Below are 18,040 nucleotides of genomic sequence, written 5' to 3'. Positions count from 1 at the left end.
TAAGTAGCCATTTACGTCCCAATCAAACCACGTTTTGGACAATTTCAAGCCGAGAAGGTAACGCAAACACTAGAGTCAGCCATCTGCTTTTGGCAATTTTTATTTTGTAATATATTTTTTTTTGAAAAAAATGTAAATTATATTAACCCAAAATGATACAACAATAAACGGGGTATACCCCACAGCTAGAGAAAATCAAAAGTCTCCCTAATACAAAAAGACCTATATCAAGATGTTAAAACAAATGAAACAGATATCCTTGTCTATATATAAAAAATTTAATCTTACTAATAATCTTTATTACAAAAAATTAATAATCTTCAAAAATCAACTTCATGTTCAAACTTCAGACACCCACCATTAGTTTCTTATTTATGGGTCCAAGTTATTTTTGCGCTTGGTCTTTATGCATTTGCATTGATTTGACTTTGTTACCCGATATTGTCTAATTAATTTACTCCTTTTGCTATTTGCCTTAGAAGGCACGAAAATATAAGACTAACCAAGAACTACGTTTTCCTTCAATTAATTTTCTGGTTTTCACACCTTAATAAAGCTTCTTTCCTTTGTATCTGTGCCTGTTGAATGTTGATTACAGAGCATCAAATTCACGTTCACATGGTTCTAATTTTAAAAGGGTTTTTAGATTTGAATTTTGTTTATTTGAAATTGCTTTGTTTTGCTTGTGTGTGGCGCAAATGGCGCAGGATCCAAGTAACCCTATAAAACATCATTCTCCATCCGTAAGAAAATGAAATGTAAAAGAAAGGATCAGAGGTTGTAGAACCAAAATGAGCACATGGTTACGGGTCCATACACCATTTTTTTTCTTAGGCCGAACTTCTTCTTCTAGTGCTCCATTAATTAGGACTTTGCTTCCTGCATTTCCTAGTTGTTTCCTGCACTCCCTTTTCACTTTTCAGAACGATCAATCCGAAATGTAAAATTACCTTCTTGAATGCATTCTCTTTTTGTCTTATGGAATGACCAACCCAGAAGGTCAAAAAAATATTCCTGAAGGAGTACAGGAAGCAACTTGGGAAGTGCAGGAAGCAACATCCCTGTATCCTTAATTAGTCTTTACAGCCCAAAAGTAACATACACAGATCTGGTTCTCATTAGTTGATATAGTTTTGGCCTTTCGGGCTTTGCTATTCCATCCCCTATTTTATTTAAGTTCACCCAAGCTTTTAAAAAAATGTTTTTGACAAAAATATCTTTAACGAAAGCACGTTTTTATTGTATATTCCAACAAAATTTATCGAGATACACAAAAGAAGCATGCTTCAATTGTATATTGTGAAGTCTTAATAACACAACAAAAACTTACTTTTATTGTGTATCTCAAATTTTTTTTTTGACAAGATACATAATGGAAATACAATTTCCTTCTACATATCGATAGATAGTGTCTAGATGCAAAACAAAAATGATGGAAAACTTATATTTATGAAATGTATAATTTCTATTATACCAGGGAAAGAAAGGAATCTCTTAGAGTGCGTTTGGATAGAGAATTTTAACTGAGGAAAGTAATTTATCAGAGAATTTGAATTTCTGTAATTTAGAATTCATTGTTTGGATGCTTTTTATGAAGAATTTAAAATTTTGGAATTTTAAAACAGAATTTTAAACAACTAAAAATCTGGAATTTCAATTTCCTTCTAAAAGGTAAAAAATTGAAATTCTCTTCTTACAATCTTCTTCAAGAAACATTGTCAGAGCTCCTACAATATCGATCAGGTGTGAACATAGAGGAATACGTATAACTAGCACACCAACCATATCTTCTCTTTTTTTTTCATTCATTTTTTTCATCCTCATAATTTTAATTTTTTTATCCAAACACAAAATTTTGAAAATAAAAGAATTTCAATTGAAATATTTGAAATTCTTAGAATTTAACATTTCTCAGAATTTTAAATTTCTCCATTCAAACATATCTGAGTGTGTTTGGATGGAGAAATTTAAAATCCTGAGAAATTTCAAATTCTAAGAATTTCAAATACTTCAATTGAAATTCTTTTATTTTCAAAATTTTGTGTTTGGATAAAAAAAATTAAAATTATGAGGATGAAAAAAATAAATGAAAAAAAAAAGATATGATTGGTGTGCTAGTTATACGTGTTCTCTATACTCACACCGGATCGATATTTTAAGAGCTCAAACGGTGTTTCTTGAAGAAGACTATAAGAAGAGAATTTCAATTTCTTACCTTTTAGAAGGAAATTGAAATTCCAGATTTTTAGTTGTTTAAAATTCTGTTTTAAAATTCTAAAATTTTAAATTTTTCATAAAAAGCATCCAAACAATAAATTCTAAATTACAGAAATTCAAATTCTCTAACAAATTACTTTCCTCAGTTAAAATTCTCTATCCAAACGCACTCGTGATTGCTATAGTTGTGAGACGGGATGAAATTGGAGCATCATCAACAACTTCCTTCCTCCACACATCTACAATAAGATGAGGTCTATTGTCCCTCTTAAGAATGGTTTGGAGGATTATCTTTGATATGTTTGAGATGGATTAATTATCTAGTTACTGTTAAGATGGTCAACAATGGAAGAGCTTGCTCAAGCTTCTTTTGCCACATTATAAGGGATATTAACCAACTTTTTTACTTTAATGATTGGTTACCCACTCTCACACATTTAGAGAGACTAACATGTGCACAATTTTTGTTTGGCAAACTTGAGTCATCATGCAATCTGAATATGACCATTTTAGATTCCACGTCTCTCCCTTCCTTAGCTCAACTCATTTATATATGAGGATGTTAGAGGAGTTTCTTTTTCGTACTTGATTGCATATATTGTAGTTTTGTTTTCCTTTTCTCTATTAATAAAAATATAAATATTGGATGATGTTTGTGATAAAATATTATTAAGTAAACTTTTGACGTCCAATGCATGTGAACTGGTTCAACCACAATTGGTTTGGTTTTTCTATTTCAGTCGTGTTTGATAATTAGGCCATAAGCTTGGATTTGCTTTTTGATTTGGTAATTGGTTCTTTGCTTTTGTTGTGAACCAAAAGGTAGAGTTACTCGAATCCTATCCCTTTCTTGCACCTGTCGACTATCAGAGTCCTTACACTTGGACCTTTAGAAGGGCAAATAAAGACCATATATGTTTTGGTTTGAAGCTCAAGGTAACTTTGGTAAATTAATAACTTGTGTAAATATTGCAGATTTAATATACCACTATAGTGCAACTTGTAGTTATTCGTAATTAAATCTAAACTATAAACCAGACTTTGGATATAGGAATTGTCAACTACTATTACAATTCATAAAATCACTGACGTCTCCCTTTCTTTTATTTTTATTCATACAACTATTATTATGTATGCATACATACTTTTTTCCTTTTTCTTTTGTGATGTTTTTGGGCAAAGAATATACTGGCCCATTTTGATTTGATGGAGTGAAATAGGACTTTCTGTAGACAGCATATGGTTGCACCGGAGGGAATTGTCTTTTTAGACATATAAAAGTAGAAAAGTTATATTAGAAAAAAATATTAATTACATTGAAAATATAAAAATATTATATTTTTAATTAATTCAAAATATAAAAAAATTTACTGCATAAAAAATAAACTTTATGAAAAAGACTTGCTCTCATTTGATTTTTTTGGTTAAATTGAATGTTTTTTGTCGCACGTAATGTAATGTGTAAATGTTTAAAGTTTTTTCTTGCAAAATATTCAATACGTTTTTTTATCCTAGTATAATTGAAATAGACATGAAACAAGGTTTGAATATAACAATCTACCTATATTATATTATTAAAATGTTTCAATAGATTTAGATTTATCCGAACTTATGAGTAAAGTAAAAAGTAACATATTTTAATTTTATGTAGATGAAAAATGTACTAAAATTTTTATAGGAATAAATTTAAAATATTTTTATATTTATGACATGAAAATTATATTTTAATTTTTTTTTTGTTTTCACTAATCTTTTAAGTTTAAGAGGTTTTACTTTGTTTTATTATGTTGTGTTTGACGGAGAGAAAGGAAATAGATGGAGAAAAAAAAAGTAGACCAGAAAAAAAATATAAAGCAGATAAATGTGTTTGATTTAAGAGAAATAGAGACAAAATTAAAAAATAGTAGAGAAAATAAAAAAATAAAAAAGCAACATAATCGATTATGTTGCAACACAATTAATTTTGTACATCTATGGCAAAAAAAGTCAAGTTGATGATCTAACAAAACTACTTTAAGAAATCAAAACAAAATTTATCAAACTTAAAACACTAATCTGAAACAAGAAAAAAAATTATTTTAACCTATAAAAAAAAAGGAAGGAAAAGGAGGTGACAAAATGAGAATGAAGAATTTGCTATTGCTTGGACTTGGGGGGATTCGGGGCCCAACGGAACATAGCATAGTATTTGATGTTGATGAATAGTACGTAATAGGGGTCACCCTCTAACCTCCAATTCTCGTTCTCGCAGCAAACAAACAAACCCCCCACCCAACGCATTCTTCAATCTTCCCCTTCGCGTCTTTTGGGTGGTTTGGTTTAGGACATTTCACAAACACCTCCTCTCCCCTCCATTTTCCATTTCCATTATTCTCTCCACTATAAATTCTCCTTCACTTTCTTTCTCGTAATCTTCGCCTCCCTTCAACTCCACCCTCTCTCCTTCTTACCTCCTTGACCATGATGAGTTTCGCCATGGATTCAGTTTCGGTGTTAAACCCTAAACTCTCCCACTCCCATTCCTCTCTCCCATTCAGCAGGTTCCCCCATTCCCTCAACTTCCACCCCTTACTCAAACCCCGCGCAGTTAACGCCGCCGTCCCCCCTAACGGCCTCGCCGCCTGCTTCCTCACCCTCCACCGACGGAAACCGTTAACCGTCGCTTTCACAGCTTCTCACCAAGACTCGGTAAGACCAAAACTAATTATACCGTTTTACAGTGTTAGTAAGTATTAGGGTCATGGTGAGAAATAATCAATTATTTTTTCACGGCGAAGCAAAAACAACAAATAGTTACTTCTATTTTTTCACGGTATCACCATGATTTTGTGGGATAGAATTGATTCTTGTTTATTATCTAAACGCATTATTAGTTTGTTAGTTACTTAGTTACTTAGTGTGTATTTGGATAGGTGTTGTAACCACGTGAACGATAAAATTACACATTCTAATGCACAAATGGAAAAAATTATGGGAGTGGTGGATTGAGTTTTAACATGGGTTCAGTTTGACGCAACACAACTGTAATCCAAACACACCCTTAGTTGGTTCACTTATTTGCAATGGAAATGTTTATGAATTGGTGATTTGGATTGGGGAACTGTGCAGGAACACAGAGAGATTGAAGTGGAGAAGGAGCGTGACGTCCATGCAGGCTCTGAAGAATCTCAGGAAGCGTGGAAGCAGGTTCTGGAGACGTTTAGGGAACAGGCAGAGAAGTTTCAGGGCGTTTCTCAAGAGGCTTATGAGGTGTATTCTAAGAAGGCTGCTGTCATTCTGACAGATGCCACGGAGCAGTTAAAGGTGCTGGCAGATAAGACAAAGAACGAGTTGAGTGTGGCAGCAAAGGAAATCACTGACGAAGGGAAAGAGTATTTGTCTGCAGCGGCGGATAGTTCACCAGAGGTGAAGGAGATTGTGGAAACGTTTACCTCACCGCCTGAGGATATTCAGAAATTGTCTGGAGTGAGGGACTTCTATGTTGGTGTACCTTATGGTATGAAACTATTATGTGTTTTGTGTGGTTGAATTTTATATGGGATGATATTTTGATGAATGTTACACCTCTTTTAGAGAATTTATTTCTTATGATGATGCAGAAAGTATGTTAAGAGCCATTTGAATTTGTGATGGTGCATGATTCCTTGATATAGATGTTGTTTGTTGGAAAGCTACCTTAATTGCAGTCATCCTTGGCCCTGCCTTAATTACGGCCTATCAAAGTTGGTTGCCAATGTCTTGAAAAGGGCTAATGACGAAGGCGTTGACCAGCAAAGCTGTGTGAAAAGTCGTAGTGTGCAGCTGTTGAGACATTGGGTCTTAGGGGTTGAGATTCACATAAGGCTCAAATAGTGCTTATGAAGCTTGGACAATCTTCACTACATAAGGCAGTTTTGTGGGATTGAGTTTGGCCCTAAGCCCAAATTGTAAGATTGTTCTTGTAACAGGACTTGCGCAACAAAGAAAAAGTACTCATGTGCTCTAGTTAGCAACTAGATGGGAGTAAATGAGATAGTATATATTATGAAAAATCCTGTTTAGTATAAACATTTTTTATGTGGAAAAAGACAAATGGTAGTTTTCATACTGCTTTTTATCCTTTGACCAGTGAATGGTCAAGGAAGATTCTCATTTAATGATTTCCATTTTGCCAAATTTTATAACAAGGACTTTGTACCAAATATCACTGTTCGTGTATTATAGATGACTTGGTCATGTTCACTTGTTAGGAGGAATGGCAGCCAATGAGGATTAGAATTGATAGCTGATAAGGATTAGCCTTTGATAAGAGTTATATATGTGCTGATAATAATTGGTATTAATGAGCATTATCTTCTATTAAAGGTATAGACTTATAGTCCATATAGGGACTGATTTTGTTGGAATGTTTTTAGATGTTGGGATGGTGTAAAGGGGACTGGCTTATGGGCCTCAATATCAGCTCCCTATAGACGCATCCCGCTATATAATGATATGTCTTCTATTATGTTGATGGGGAATATTTTATTGTCCTATTTCTCCTCCCATGTATCTGGTTTAATAGTTTGTCATATTCCTATTCTTTGCAGGTTTGATGCTTTCTCTTGGTGGCTTCCTTTCCTTTATGGTAACTGGCAACACTGCAGCGATAAGGTTTGGGGTGATTTTAGGTGGTGTCCTCCTGGCTTTAAGCATTTTAAGTCTGAAATCCTACAAAAAAGGACGCACCTCTCCTCTCGCTTTGAAGGGCCAAGCTGGTAAGAACATATACTTTTTATTTAACAGAAGATACTACATCTAAAAGAATTACAAAATTAAATGTTTGGATTTGCTTTTTTTTGTAATTGATGCCTTCTATCTGTGATGTTTTTTTTTTAATTTTTTTTGGGTGAGATCCTTGGCAATTAAAAGTTACATACATTAAATCCCAACCAATTCAAGTTAACCTGCGCTATGCAGACCCCCCTAAGGGGGCTAAACTCTCCCAATGCCTACTTTTTTCCATCCACAAAACATGAATGGGAGACTATTTGCTTTGATTAGTTTTTGTTCACAATATTAAAATACTAAACAAATTGTAGCCAAATATATTATAATTAAAGAAGAAACAAAGCATTCTTTACACTTTTACAAATGATGACATTATGTTTCCAATCCATCTTTAATATTTAACACAACATCAAGTCATCAACTTTACCACTGACCACATGGATTAACTGACAGGTTTTTTCCAACTTAATCAATAGTTTTGAGTACGAGCATACATGTAGCTATGTGAAATACTCAAAGAAAGGACGTTGTCACCCATAATGATCTTATCTGATTTGAGTAGGATTGTCTCCCAAAGGAAATATTTGTGGTCTCATACTAAAAACAAAAACATGCAACATCAACATCAAAATCTGTTGTGTATATGCTTATTTCTCTATGTTGAAGCTTATTCTAAATTACTTGTTGGACTTGCAGCTATAGCAAGTATATTGTTTCTGCGGGAGATAAGCTCAATAGGCAAAGTAAGGCTTTATATTGAATATTTATCAAAATTAATTTAATTTCCATCCCAAGAAAATTAAAATTAGTTTCAAACATTTGATATTTTCTCATTCTTGTTTTCTTTTTCCCAGGGATCATCTTATTTCACTGCCTTGATCAGGTTCTTGAAACTTCAATATTATTTAACTTTGTATATGAACTTTTTTATCTTCATTTTGGAGTTAATTGTTTCACTAGTGTTTTTGTTTTCCCACTGTAGCATTTACTGATAATCTTAGTAACTCGCTGCTATTTCATGTTTAGTACAAACTTAGACATGGTTGGATTAAAACCAGATTTTATTAATGCTATGGACGGTGATGTCTTGCATGACATTGAGTTTGATCCAGCAAATGATTGTTAAATTGTAAATTTGGAATGTTGAAATATTGCAATTCTTCCAGAAGCTTTTAAACTATAATGGTTCTTGCGAAAGACCCAAACGGAAAACTCTAGCATGAGGTTTTAATTAAACTGTGAAAATATAGGTTGGAAATGGATATCATTTGGCCCATTCCCAATCTTTGGCTCAATTGTTTGATCTTTCATATTAATTAATACTAGTATTTTGTTACGTAACGACTTTGTTTCACATCTGCAGTGGTGCAGTGGTGGCATTCTATATCTATAGAATAGTACTGGAACGTAATCATCAAAAGAGCTCAAACTTGGAAACTGAACCAGGAAACTAGTTCTATGATGAGGTTAGCCTTTTAAATTCATAGACACTATATTTTAATCCAAAAACCTTCAGGCAAATAAGAGAAATGCTATCTTTTCAGCGTGCCCTTTCTTTGTAGTGTCAATGTAATGTAATTTATTTCTATTTGCCAGTGTAAAAAATTGAAGATCTGCATGAAGATCAGGTAAAATACTGAAGATCGAGTTGAAGATAGTCAGTAAATTTTGGTGATCATTTTTTATCATATAGTTTTTCACGGGCTGGGTCATCAAGACTAGAGACTCACTGCTAAGGGTTATGGTTTCATACCTTGAAAAACGGAGCTCGGAGAATCTGGAAATAATTTCTAGTTGTGGTTTTTTTCTGGAAAATTACTAATATCATATTATGAGTAACCTTAACCGGTTACAGATTCTAATGTACAAGAAAAAATTAGATATGGTGTTTAGGGCTTTGTCTTCTTCAAATTGCACTTATAAAACATTAAAATAAGTACCTGCTGCTTGCATTTTTAACCCCACAAGTGAGTGAAATTTAAACACTTAATAGTTACGTAAGCCTGGAATTGTGAACTAATAAGATAAGATTAGATCTCCATTTTATTAATGTTTCTTCTGTACCAAACTAGAAGAATGAGAACATATAGCTGACTTAAGATCCCATTGATTTCTTTTAACGGGTAAACAATGCTTAGATCAGGTTTGGCCTAGTTTTGTTTTGTTTGTTTTTTCTTTTTTTTGCAATTTTTCTTATCTTAAAAGTGAAACTTTGACTAAACAGAAAATTTCTTTCAAAAATAAGAAGCTTTTTTTATCTAAAGAAATTTTATATAAAAAAGTTGACTAAAAGATTTATTAGAAAAAAAAACTTTTGTTTCTACCATTGCAGTATTCTCTCTTGTCTCCCTGGCTGTCACAACGCCCATCGTGCCAGATCTAAGTAGCACCCATCACCCTCTTCTCCCCTTTCCTTTCATGTGAGTTCCATCTCCATACTACTTCAACACCGTGGCAAACGACAATTAATCCATATTCAGATTTTCTCCTTGTGGACGACAATCATCATCGATCTAGATTCAGATATGCTCATAATGAACAGTGACCATTGATCTAGTTTTGTTTGTGCGGTCGTTCTGTGGTATTTCATCAAATCTGCGATGGCAAACAGTGGTGGTCCAGATCTGATTCCGCCACGACATCGTCGCCACATGTCGGAGGAGTGACAGTAGATACCGCCACAAAACTTGGCAATGCAATTCTACAACGCCTACCTTGAACGTCATCACAATCTAGTAGTGGTGTACGATGCCCTTTCCTCTCCTACTCTTTAGATCTAATTCAGAGATATGTTTCAGAGCTTCCACGGCGGCATCAAATCCGAACCAGATCTAGGGGTCTTCTTGTTTCAGATCATGTTTTTTATTTTTACTTATTATTTTGATTTTCTTGTTTGGAATGAACTGTTGTTGTTCTTCACATTGGCTCTTGATTTGTTGGTTTCCCTCTTAAATTAGTTGAAGTGAAACATGTAAAAAGTAATTTTTTATTATGAAAAAGACATTTGTTCAGGGTTCTTAAGAGTATCTTTGTCCCAAGATTTTGAACTTGGTTCTTCAAAGAACTCCCACTAAAGCCAAAAAAGAGGTTCTCCACAGTGGAAGAACTGTTCTTCCATAAGAACTTTTAAAGAATCTTTAACGGTATAACCGCTTTTGGGTTCCTAATGTAATCTTTTTGGGCCACTTTATGACAAATCAGATTTAAGAATCGGTGTTATGTTTTACTCTACCACTATACCCATAATCTGGGGTTCTTAAATTTTTGCATAGGAACTAGTTTAAAAATCCCACGATGAAGATATTCTTAGATGGATATTGCATTACATCACAAATTGTTAGGTACAAGACATCTGAATTCAATTTTAGTGCATATATTTTTTGCACAAATCAGTATAAAGACTTTCTTGCTAATAAGGGTCTTAAAGGCAGTAATTAATAAATAATTTTTCATTAAAAGTTAGTACAGTAAAAAATGTATTAAACGCATTCAATATTAAATTTTTTATAAAAAAACATTTATTTTATTAGTACTTCAAGAGTATTGGTTAGCATTCTAAAAATGGTTAGACAAAAAAATTCATCTAACTTTTGACTACAATGGGATGTCATTATTGAGATTTAACTCCTTAAAGTGAAAGTGAGAATGTGTACAGGTGAAATCACGATCGATGATTAGAAAATCAATAATTAAAAAATATAATAATATTAAATGCATATATAACAAAATACAAAATTAATTACAATGTCAATCATTAATTTTTTTTATAAGAGGTTGGATAATTTATTAGAGGTTCCAAATTTAGAGCCACTATTATACACCAAAGAATAAAATCCGATTATATTTTTTAAAATCTTATGAAAAACAAAACTTGCACTCAGTATAGTTTAAAGAAAATTTATAATAGTTCATTACTTAATTATATAAAAGAACTTGTAAAAAACTAAATATCATAATTCATACCTACCCTTTCCATGCCAAGTATAATGTAACGAACAGAATAAGGTGCAACTTCTAGAAGCCGAAACAGGAGAAAAGGATCATAAATATATGTAGAAGATAATGTCACGACCACTTTGGGTTAAAATTTATAAAGCTAAATAATACTAACAAAGGAAAAAATAAAATAAAAACCCCCTACGAGAGGAAGAGGATGATAATATAAACTGAGCATGCTGATTTTTTTTTTTTTTTTTTATCAGCAAACTGAGCATGCTGATGATTATCATTTATCTCCATTTAGCTGTAGAGATCATTCTAGATATTGTGATGAACTTGATTAGAGACCTCAGGTTGATTATCCAAAGGCATGTACTGAGCCATAATTGCACGTATCTCCGAATCCATATATCTCTGCACATAATTTATTTTTATTTTTTTATAAAAACAGAGAATTTTATGATGAGAATGTATAAAAATGTTGGCAACAAATCAAGACAAAAAAAAAGCCAGAGTCACTTTATTGTGAACTTTATATCAACAAAACATCAAACTTGCAATAATCATACCTGGATTCTGTACTTGTAAAATGCATATCCTCCCGCAACAGCAACAACCAATACGAGGATAATCACCCAGATATTCAGCACTGAAGCAGAATATTCACCTGCATTTATAATAATATCAATAAAGTAAAAAAAATAACTATTCTTTAAATCTACAAATCTATGCAATATCTACATGGATAATTAGTAATGCCAAAAAAAATGTTGAAACATTTGGAAATTATATACAGACAAGTAGAATCTAAAATCTCAGCTTCATGCAAAGAGTATCTACAGCGAGATAATGGAAAACTAGGGGTGGGTATGCGGACTGGTCCAGCCCGCAAAGCCTATGTTTTAAATGGGCCGAATAAACTCGATCCGTGAAATAAATGAACATTTTTTCAAGGTCTGTATTTGGCCCGCAAAAGTCCGCAGCTAAACGATCTGCAAACCCAAATATTAATTTGAAAAAAAAATTATAAATTTTTTTTTAAAAGTGAAAAATGTCTAAAATAAAAAAAATAAATGACTTCATTATTTAAGCTAAAATCTATCAAACTAAAATATACCAATATTTTAAACATAACAAAATAACAATAACAACCTAAATTAAATATAAAAATTTTAACATAACAAATTAATAATACTTACACATTGCACTTAGGCGGGTTAAATGGGTAGTTCGTGAATTTGCAGAGAAAGCTCACTACATACGTGGGCTTAACGAGCTGATCTCAAAAACTCAATATAATTATACGGACTTAAAAAAAACCCATTATCTCCTCGGGCTTAACGGGCCAATCCGGAGACTTGAGTCCATATACCCACCCCTAGGAAAATATACTAGAATTTCCATGTTGGTTTAAAATGCAAATTCGCAAGCTTCTCAAAGAAAAACTAGTATTACTTTAAATGATTATACAAAAACAATCCATTTAGCAATGCCATTTTGAAAGTCAGTAAAGAAAAAGATAGAAAAACTTATAAAGCCTCACCGAAACACGTGTCATTTTCTCGCGAGTAGAACAAACCACTTTTGCATTTGCACTCGTAACTTCCCCAGGTGTTTTTGCATTTGCAACCTGGGCATTGACAGGCTGTTTTCTCTTTGCACTCATCAATATCTGCAACATAATCAGAAGAAGAAATGTAGAAAAGCCAACATATTTCTAGAATGGCTAATAGCATGACTAATAACAACTGCAGGAATGTGAATCAAATTCAATTCCTCAGCATTAATCCACTAACAGAAGTAGCTCTATCTGATTTGTGTTTGTCATTCACCGAATACTACAACAATCACTAAATTTAGGGCAGCAAGTACCTTCACATGACTGAACTCCATCTCCTCTGAACCCAGGTGGACATGTACAACCTTTTCTATAGTCATCCTGCATTTTCAATTAAGAAACAAATGACAGTTAACACGTAGCATATCAGATTTACTCTTTCCCTTTCTAACCAAAGGCATGCACAAAAGGATGACTGAAACAACTTACAAGACAAGCCGAGTAAGCCCTGCCACCTTGTACTCCCTTCCAACAACCACCATTGTTGAATTGACAACTCAAGGATCCTGAAGCTGTTAAGAAATTCAAATTCCCACAAAAATGAATAAATGATACCCATAAGGATTGAAATTAAGATAAGTAGAACAACTTCTCAACCTCCCTAACACAAAAACTACAAGGACAAGAAATCAATTAGGTAGAATGACAGTCACTCATAGAAATCAAAAGGAGGTAGAAATATAAAACCCAAACATCAATTTGGTGGGATGATGATGACATGTGTTCTATCTGGAAGTTAAATTGAAAGGCTCACTAGTCTTGGAAAACTTAAAATATGTAGAGTGGAGAACAGAGCAATTTATCTGAATTTGAAAAATTAATTTACCTTCACAGTGGGTATATCCATCTCCAACAAATTTCACATTTTGAACAATTGGGCATTCACATACTCTTCCTCGGAAAGTGTCCTGTTATTAGAAAAAAAATCATATGTAGATGCTTAAAACCAGAAGAAGCAGATCCCATCTGAAGAGAAAACATAATAAACTTTTCACAATAATGTGCCTGACAAGGTTCAGTTAACCAAATACCCTGCATGCAGTAATGTTAGAAGATTTGTCCTGCCAACAACCACCATTGTTTTCCAAACACTCATTTGTTTCGAGGTCTGCAAAGAATAATCAGTAAAACCATTAGCTTCTGAACAAGATTCAATTTCAATGAGTCAGCTGCCAGTACACCTATATAATTTTATCTAGATCTAAATCCAAATTTCTTTTATGAAAATTCATAAAAGGAAACATCAGAATGAAAAAAAGGAGAAAGTTTTTTTTTTTAAATTTTAGCACTAACTTTAGAACTACCTAATAGACACAGCTTGTTGATAGATATAAGCCAAGAAATAATTCAGATCATTTGAAGCAGATATATATAAAAGCAAACAACTAAAGAGGCAGAAAAGAATTCCTGATGTCTCTCCTATGATTCCTTTTGGAGAAAGGAGGGAGGGGGAAAGGTTCAAGGAGGAAAGTAGAAATTTAAAAGATAATGAAAAAATGACCTGAAGTTAAGCAAATTGATGGTTCAGTGGTCTCTAGGAAGCCTGAACAGATTGCCTTGAGAACAGCAGGTCTTGACAACTTACCTAAAAGCAGTTAAAAACACATATTAGAAAATATAATACAGTAAAAAAGAAGTCCAGATATCTAGAAAAGCTGCATGAGACCTCTATACTGTCTGTTGTTTATAACAAGAGTAGGCAGTATAGTAACATCACCACGAGAGCCTTTACCAATCTGAAACCGAAGTTAGAACAAATTACAATACACTCATAAAACAACAAAATGGCCTAAATGAAAGAAAAAGGAAACGAGAAAAACATAAAAAAAAATGTTTGCATTTTAGAAAGCCAACCTGTGCATCCTGTTCAGCCTTTAGGACAGGATTTTCTATATCTGCGTGGGGATCTCCAACGCAGTCTTTAATCTTCTTCAGGTCAACACCTGTAAAGTAAATGGAAGACACAAAGTGGGACGGGGGAAAACATATCTCTCATTAGAATGATGTGGTAAAGCTTTTTAGAAGAACATTTGAGATAACAAAAGACAAGTTAGTTTAGTTCATGCTAAAATATTGAAAAAGGAACTATGGCTAGGTACATGTTTCTTTAGTTGGGTTTGAATTTGAAATGATGGAAGTAATACTTCTACCAGTGCAGGTAAAAATTTGGGTTTGTTCCTCATATACACTATAGCTTCAGCATTTTAGAGTGTGCTTATTTCAAGGTTTGTAAAGTTATACTACCTGGGAGAGTAAACATGGGAATGTGGCATTCACGTGTTTTATACAAGCTTAAAAACAATTCCTTGGTATTGTTGATCCCGAGGAATCGGAGAATACAATGCTTTGCTTAATCTTCATTCCTATGGTGAAGGGTAGACATGTTGCTTTCTCACATTAATAAGAGATATTGTTTTATAACCTAACTTAATTTCCATTTTCTGTCTTTTTTTCTCTTATCATTTGATTCCAGTAGTATTACATTTTAATTAAACATATTTTGAATTTACCCTAGCGACATTTTTATTATAATTTCCTGAGGAATGCCATTCCTTGGTTCGTAATAATATACCTTCCAACGAATGCCTCCTTAAAACACAAGGAGATGCCAGGGACACTAAACTATTAACAAAAAAAAAATGAAACCAATAAATTAAAAGAAAATATTGTTTGAAATTAAAAGCATTACATGATTTTTCTTTTGGGGCAAATTTTTGCAAGCCATTCAAAATCAAGCACCAAACAGAAACAGAAGCCAGTTCCATAGAGTATGCAAAGAAACATGAACTGCTGAACCTACCAAGAGATTTAATAACTTGATCTGAACATTCTTCTGTGTACTTATTCTCTTTCATGGGGCAACGGATTGAAAAGTCGGTAACATAGTCCCACCATTGCCAAGGCTTTCCACTTTCATTTGCCACTTTATAGAAGCAAGCTTGGCGTAAGTTTTGAACAACAACATCTTTACCATCATACCCTCTACTGAAATCTTGCTCAGGATCAGGAGCACAGTACCTTCCATTGTTTATGCACTGAGATTTGCACTGTTTGCTCAAGAGAAATGCTTCAGGACAAAACCAAGTTATATAGCGAGGGGTAAATTGAGTGAACCCTCTCTTCTCCAGCTGCTGAGCTAGCCCTTTAAAGTCCTTCAGAAAATTAATTAGACTGTCACACTTTGGCCCACACTCATCGTTGCTATTGGTCCATAGCTCGTACTCAACTCTATCATCAGGATGCGGAAGAGACTCTCTCCAATCCAGATTTATGTTAACCATCTCCCCATCAGAGAGAGCCTGCTTGATACTATCCCCCAGGGATTTGCTGATAAGAGCAGAAGGAATACTAATCTTGTCCACATAATCATCATTTGCTTTCCCTTCTTCAGGAGTGTCCATAGTGATCAATGTTTCTGCCTTGTCATCAGCTACAAGAATAGCCGCTGCTCCACCATTCTGTGCATTCCACGCCTTCAAAGTGAAGTAGCAATCTACCAAAATGACCAGAAAAAAAAAAATTTAAGGGCTGAGCCATTTTTGTGTGGTAGTGTTCCTAACAACCTATTCATAGATGTCATTAGCGTGGCACCTTACACTCTAGAAATATCATAGGTATTCAAACCAGAAAACATGTCCTTTTTTGTTGTTATGGTTCTGGTACAATAGTGTACTTTATTGCTACGGCATCACCACACCCAAGACAAAAAAGAGAGGGAGGGTGAAACTTAGGGCCTGCTTGATTTCCTTCTTATTTCTCGGTTTTAAAAGCTATTTTTCTAAAATAATTTAATGCTACTCGGCAATCAATTTCTCATCCAGAATCTATTAATTTTTTAAAATTGTTTTCAAAACAAGTTTTTTAAATAAGAAAACAAAAACAGTAGGAAAATGTTTTCTCATTCTCTTCTGTTTTGTGATAGCTCAAGGGTATGGGTCATCTGGAATGGTGCTGCATGTTATAAGGTATGAACTTGGTGTAAGCATATGTTTGCTTAGTTGTTTTTTTTTTTAAAACCAAAAACAGCAATTGAGAATAGAAATCAAATACGCCCATAAACTCAAAGACGAAAGGAATTCTACATTATTGGCTTGAACATTAAATGCAACATTTACAACATCTTTTGCAACAACTCCGAGTGAACTTGTTAGTGTCTAGTACCAACAATTAAATAAACCTCAATGTTCCAAACTTAATACTAGATAACCGGCTATTCATTATTCAATTGATCGCATAACTAACCCCAACTTTCCATCTCATGCAATAAGTAGTAACAAAAAGCAATTCCAATGCACAACACATTCAAAGTTAACACAATCATATACTACCATTTGTTTTTTTCATTCCTTTACAAAGTGGCGAAGAATCTAAAAAGCACTAACGAGAATTTCACCTCCACGATCAACAAGAAGAAAAGTGGGAAGCCCTCCTGGCTTGGACTGAAAATTGACATCACTGAAGTTCGTGCACCCTTTCTGATTCACCTTCGGGTACAAAACGGAACCAACCAATGTTCCTCCATACTTGGGAACCCCAAAATTCCCAATTGCACATTCATATGTACCCTTCAACGACTTGGGCGAAGTCACCTTCAAACTGTTCTTCTCCACCACAAATCTACCGACACAACACCCCAACAGCAAAACACAAACACACAACAAAAGACCCAGCTTTGCACCCATCATCTTCTTCTTCTTCTTCTTCTTCTTCCTCCCAACGCTTAATGAGAAAAACTGAAAGGGAAGAAGATCAAAATTAACGGGAAAAACTGAAATTCAAAGTACAATTAATGCAAAGTGTGAATGATCGAAAAGGTTGAAGACCCAGATGAGGAAAATGAGAAGTGAGGCTAAAAAAAGAGGCTTTCTGAGTTTGAAGAAGGTTTATGGCGATCAGAGTGATGGGAAAGGAAAAAAAGCATCGAAATCTTAATTAAAGGTGTCGAAATGAATGAGGGAGACGTGTCAGTTAAGTTCAACTGTAAATTAGAATCGTCGCCGTCGGAGATCAAAACAACAAACAAAGAACGCAAGAGATATTTATTTATCTATTTTTATATATAAATTAGGATAATTATCTATAATAAAAAACTTTAAACTGTCATCTTTCAACAAGAATATTTCTAGAAGTTTTTCTTCAACAGAAATAGTTTTAGAGGTTTTATTTTAATTTTTATCTGTTTCAATTTATAAATTTTAATATCTTTCTAAAAAAGAAATTACTAATAGTTAAAAATATATTACATTGTATAAAAAAATAGGAGTTAATTAAGTTTTTAATCCTTAAATAGCTTCTAATTTTTTAGACTCTCAATTTTTTCACAAATTTTAATCCTTCATTAATTTTTTTCATCACTTTTAATTTTTCTAAATTTTTTTCTCATATTTAATCTTTTATTTATTTTTATTGGTCAAAATTAACTTCACATATAAAATAAATGAGGAACTAAAAACGAATGAAGCAAGAATTAATTTTAAATAATAAAAATAAATAAGGGACTAAAAATATTAATAAAAA

At 33.2% G+C, this 18,040-nt stretch overlaps 2 protein-coding genes across 3 annotated transcripts; one reads left to right on the top strand and one right to left on the bottom strand.

Annotated features, from left to right (window-relative positions):
* The first annotated feature begins 4,314 nt into the window (after nt 1–4,314).
* LOC114396505 (protein FATTY ACID EXPORT 3, chloroplastic-like) lies at nt 4,315–8,967 on the top strand. Its single transcript, XM_028358515.1, has 7 exons — nt 4,315–4,905; nt 5,326–5,713; nt 6,786–6,953; nt 7,663–7,709; nt 7,821–7,849; nt 8,330–8,432; nt 8,563–8,967. The coding sequence occupies exons 1-6, from the start codon at nt 4,678–4,680 to the stop codon at nt 8,418–8,420; spliced, it is 951 nt and encodes a 316-aa protein (XP_028214316.1). The 5' UTR covers nt 4,315–4,677; the 3' UTR covers nt 8,421–8,432; nt 8,563–8,967.
* A 1,947-nt stretch (nt 8,968–10,914) lies between these two features.
* Nucleotides 10,915–17,534, bottom strand: LOC114396393 (vacuolar-sorting receptor 1-like). Of its 2 annotated transcripts, XM_028358334.1 has the most exons (13): nt 16,917–17,534; nt 15,324–16,016; nt 14,378–14,466; nt 14,190–14,259; nt 14,025–14,108; nt 13,555–13,631; nt 13,350–13,431; nt 12,953–13,035; nt 12,778–12,844; nt 12,449–12,577; nt 11,475–11,572; nt 11,187–11,319; nt 10,915–11,146 (listed from the first exon to the last, which is right to left on the bottom strand). In XM_028358334.1, the coding sequence occupies exons 1-12, from the start codon at nt 17,206–17,208 to the stop codon at nt 11,224–11,226; spliced, it is 1,860 nt and encodes a 619-aa protein (XP_028214135.1). In that variant the 5' UTR covers nt 17,209–17,534; the 3' UTR covers nt 10,915–11,146; nt 11,187–11,223. The 2 variants fall into 2 exon arrangements, with proteins under 2 accessions (XP_028214135.1, XP_028214134.1); XM_028358333.1 differs by having other exon boundaries at nt 10,915–11,319.
* Between the last annotated feature and the right edge of the window lie 506 nt (nt 17,535–18,040).

The sequence above is a fragment of the Glycine soja genome, chromosome 18 (assembly GCF_004193775.1).
Source record: "Glycine soja cultivar W05 chromosome 18, ASM419377v2, whole genome shotgun sequence".
Taxonomy (NCBI): Eukaryota; Viridiplantae; Streptophyta; class Magnoliopsida; order Fabales; family Fabaceae; genus Glycine; species Glycine soja.
Note: the sequence above shows the minus strand (reverse complement) of the source record. Positions and strands in the feature narration are given on the sequence as shown.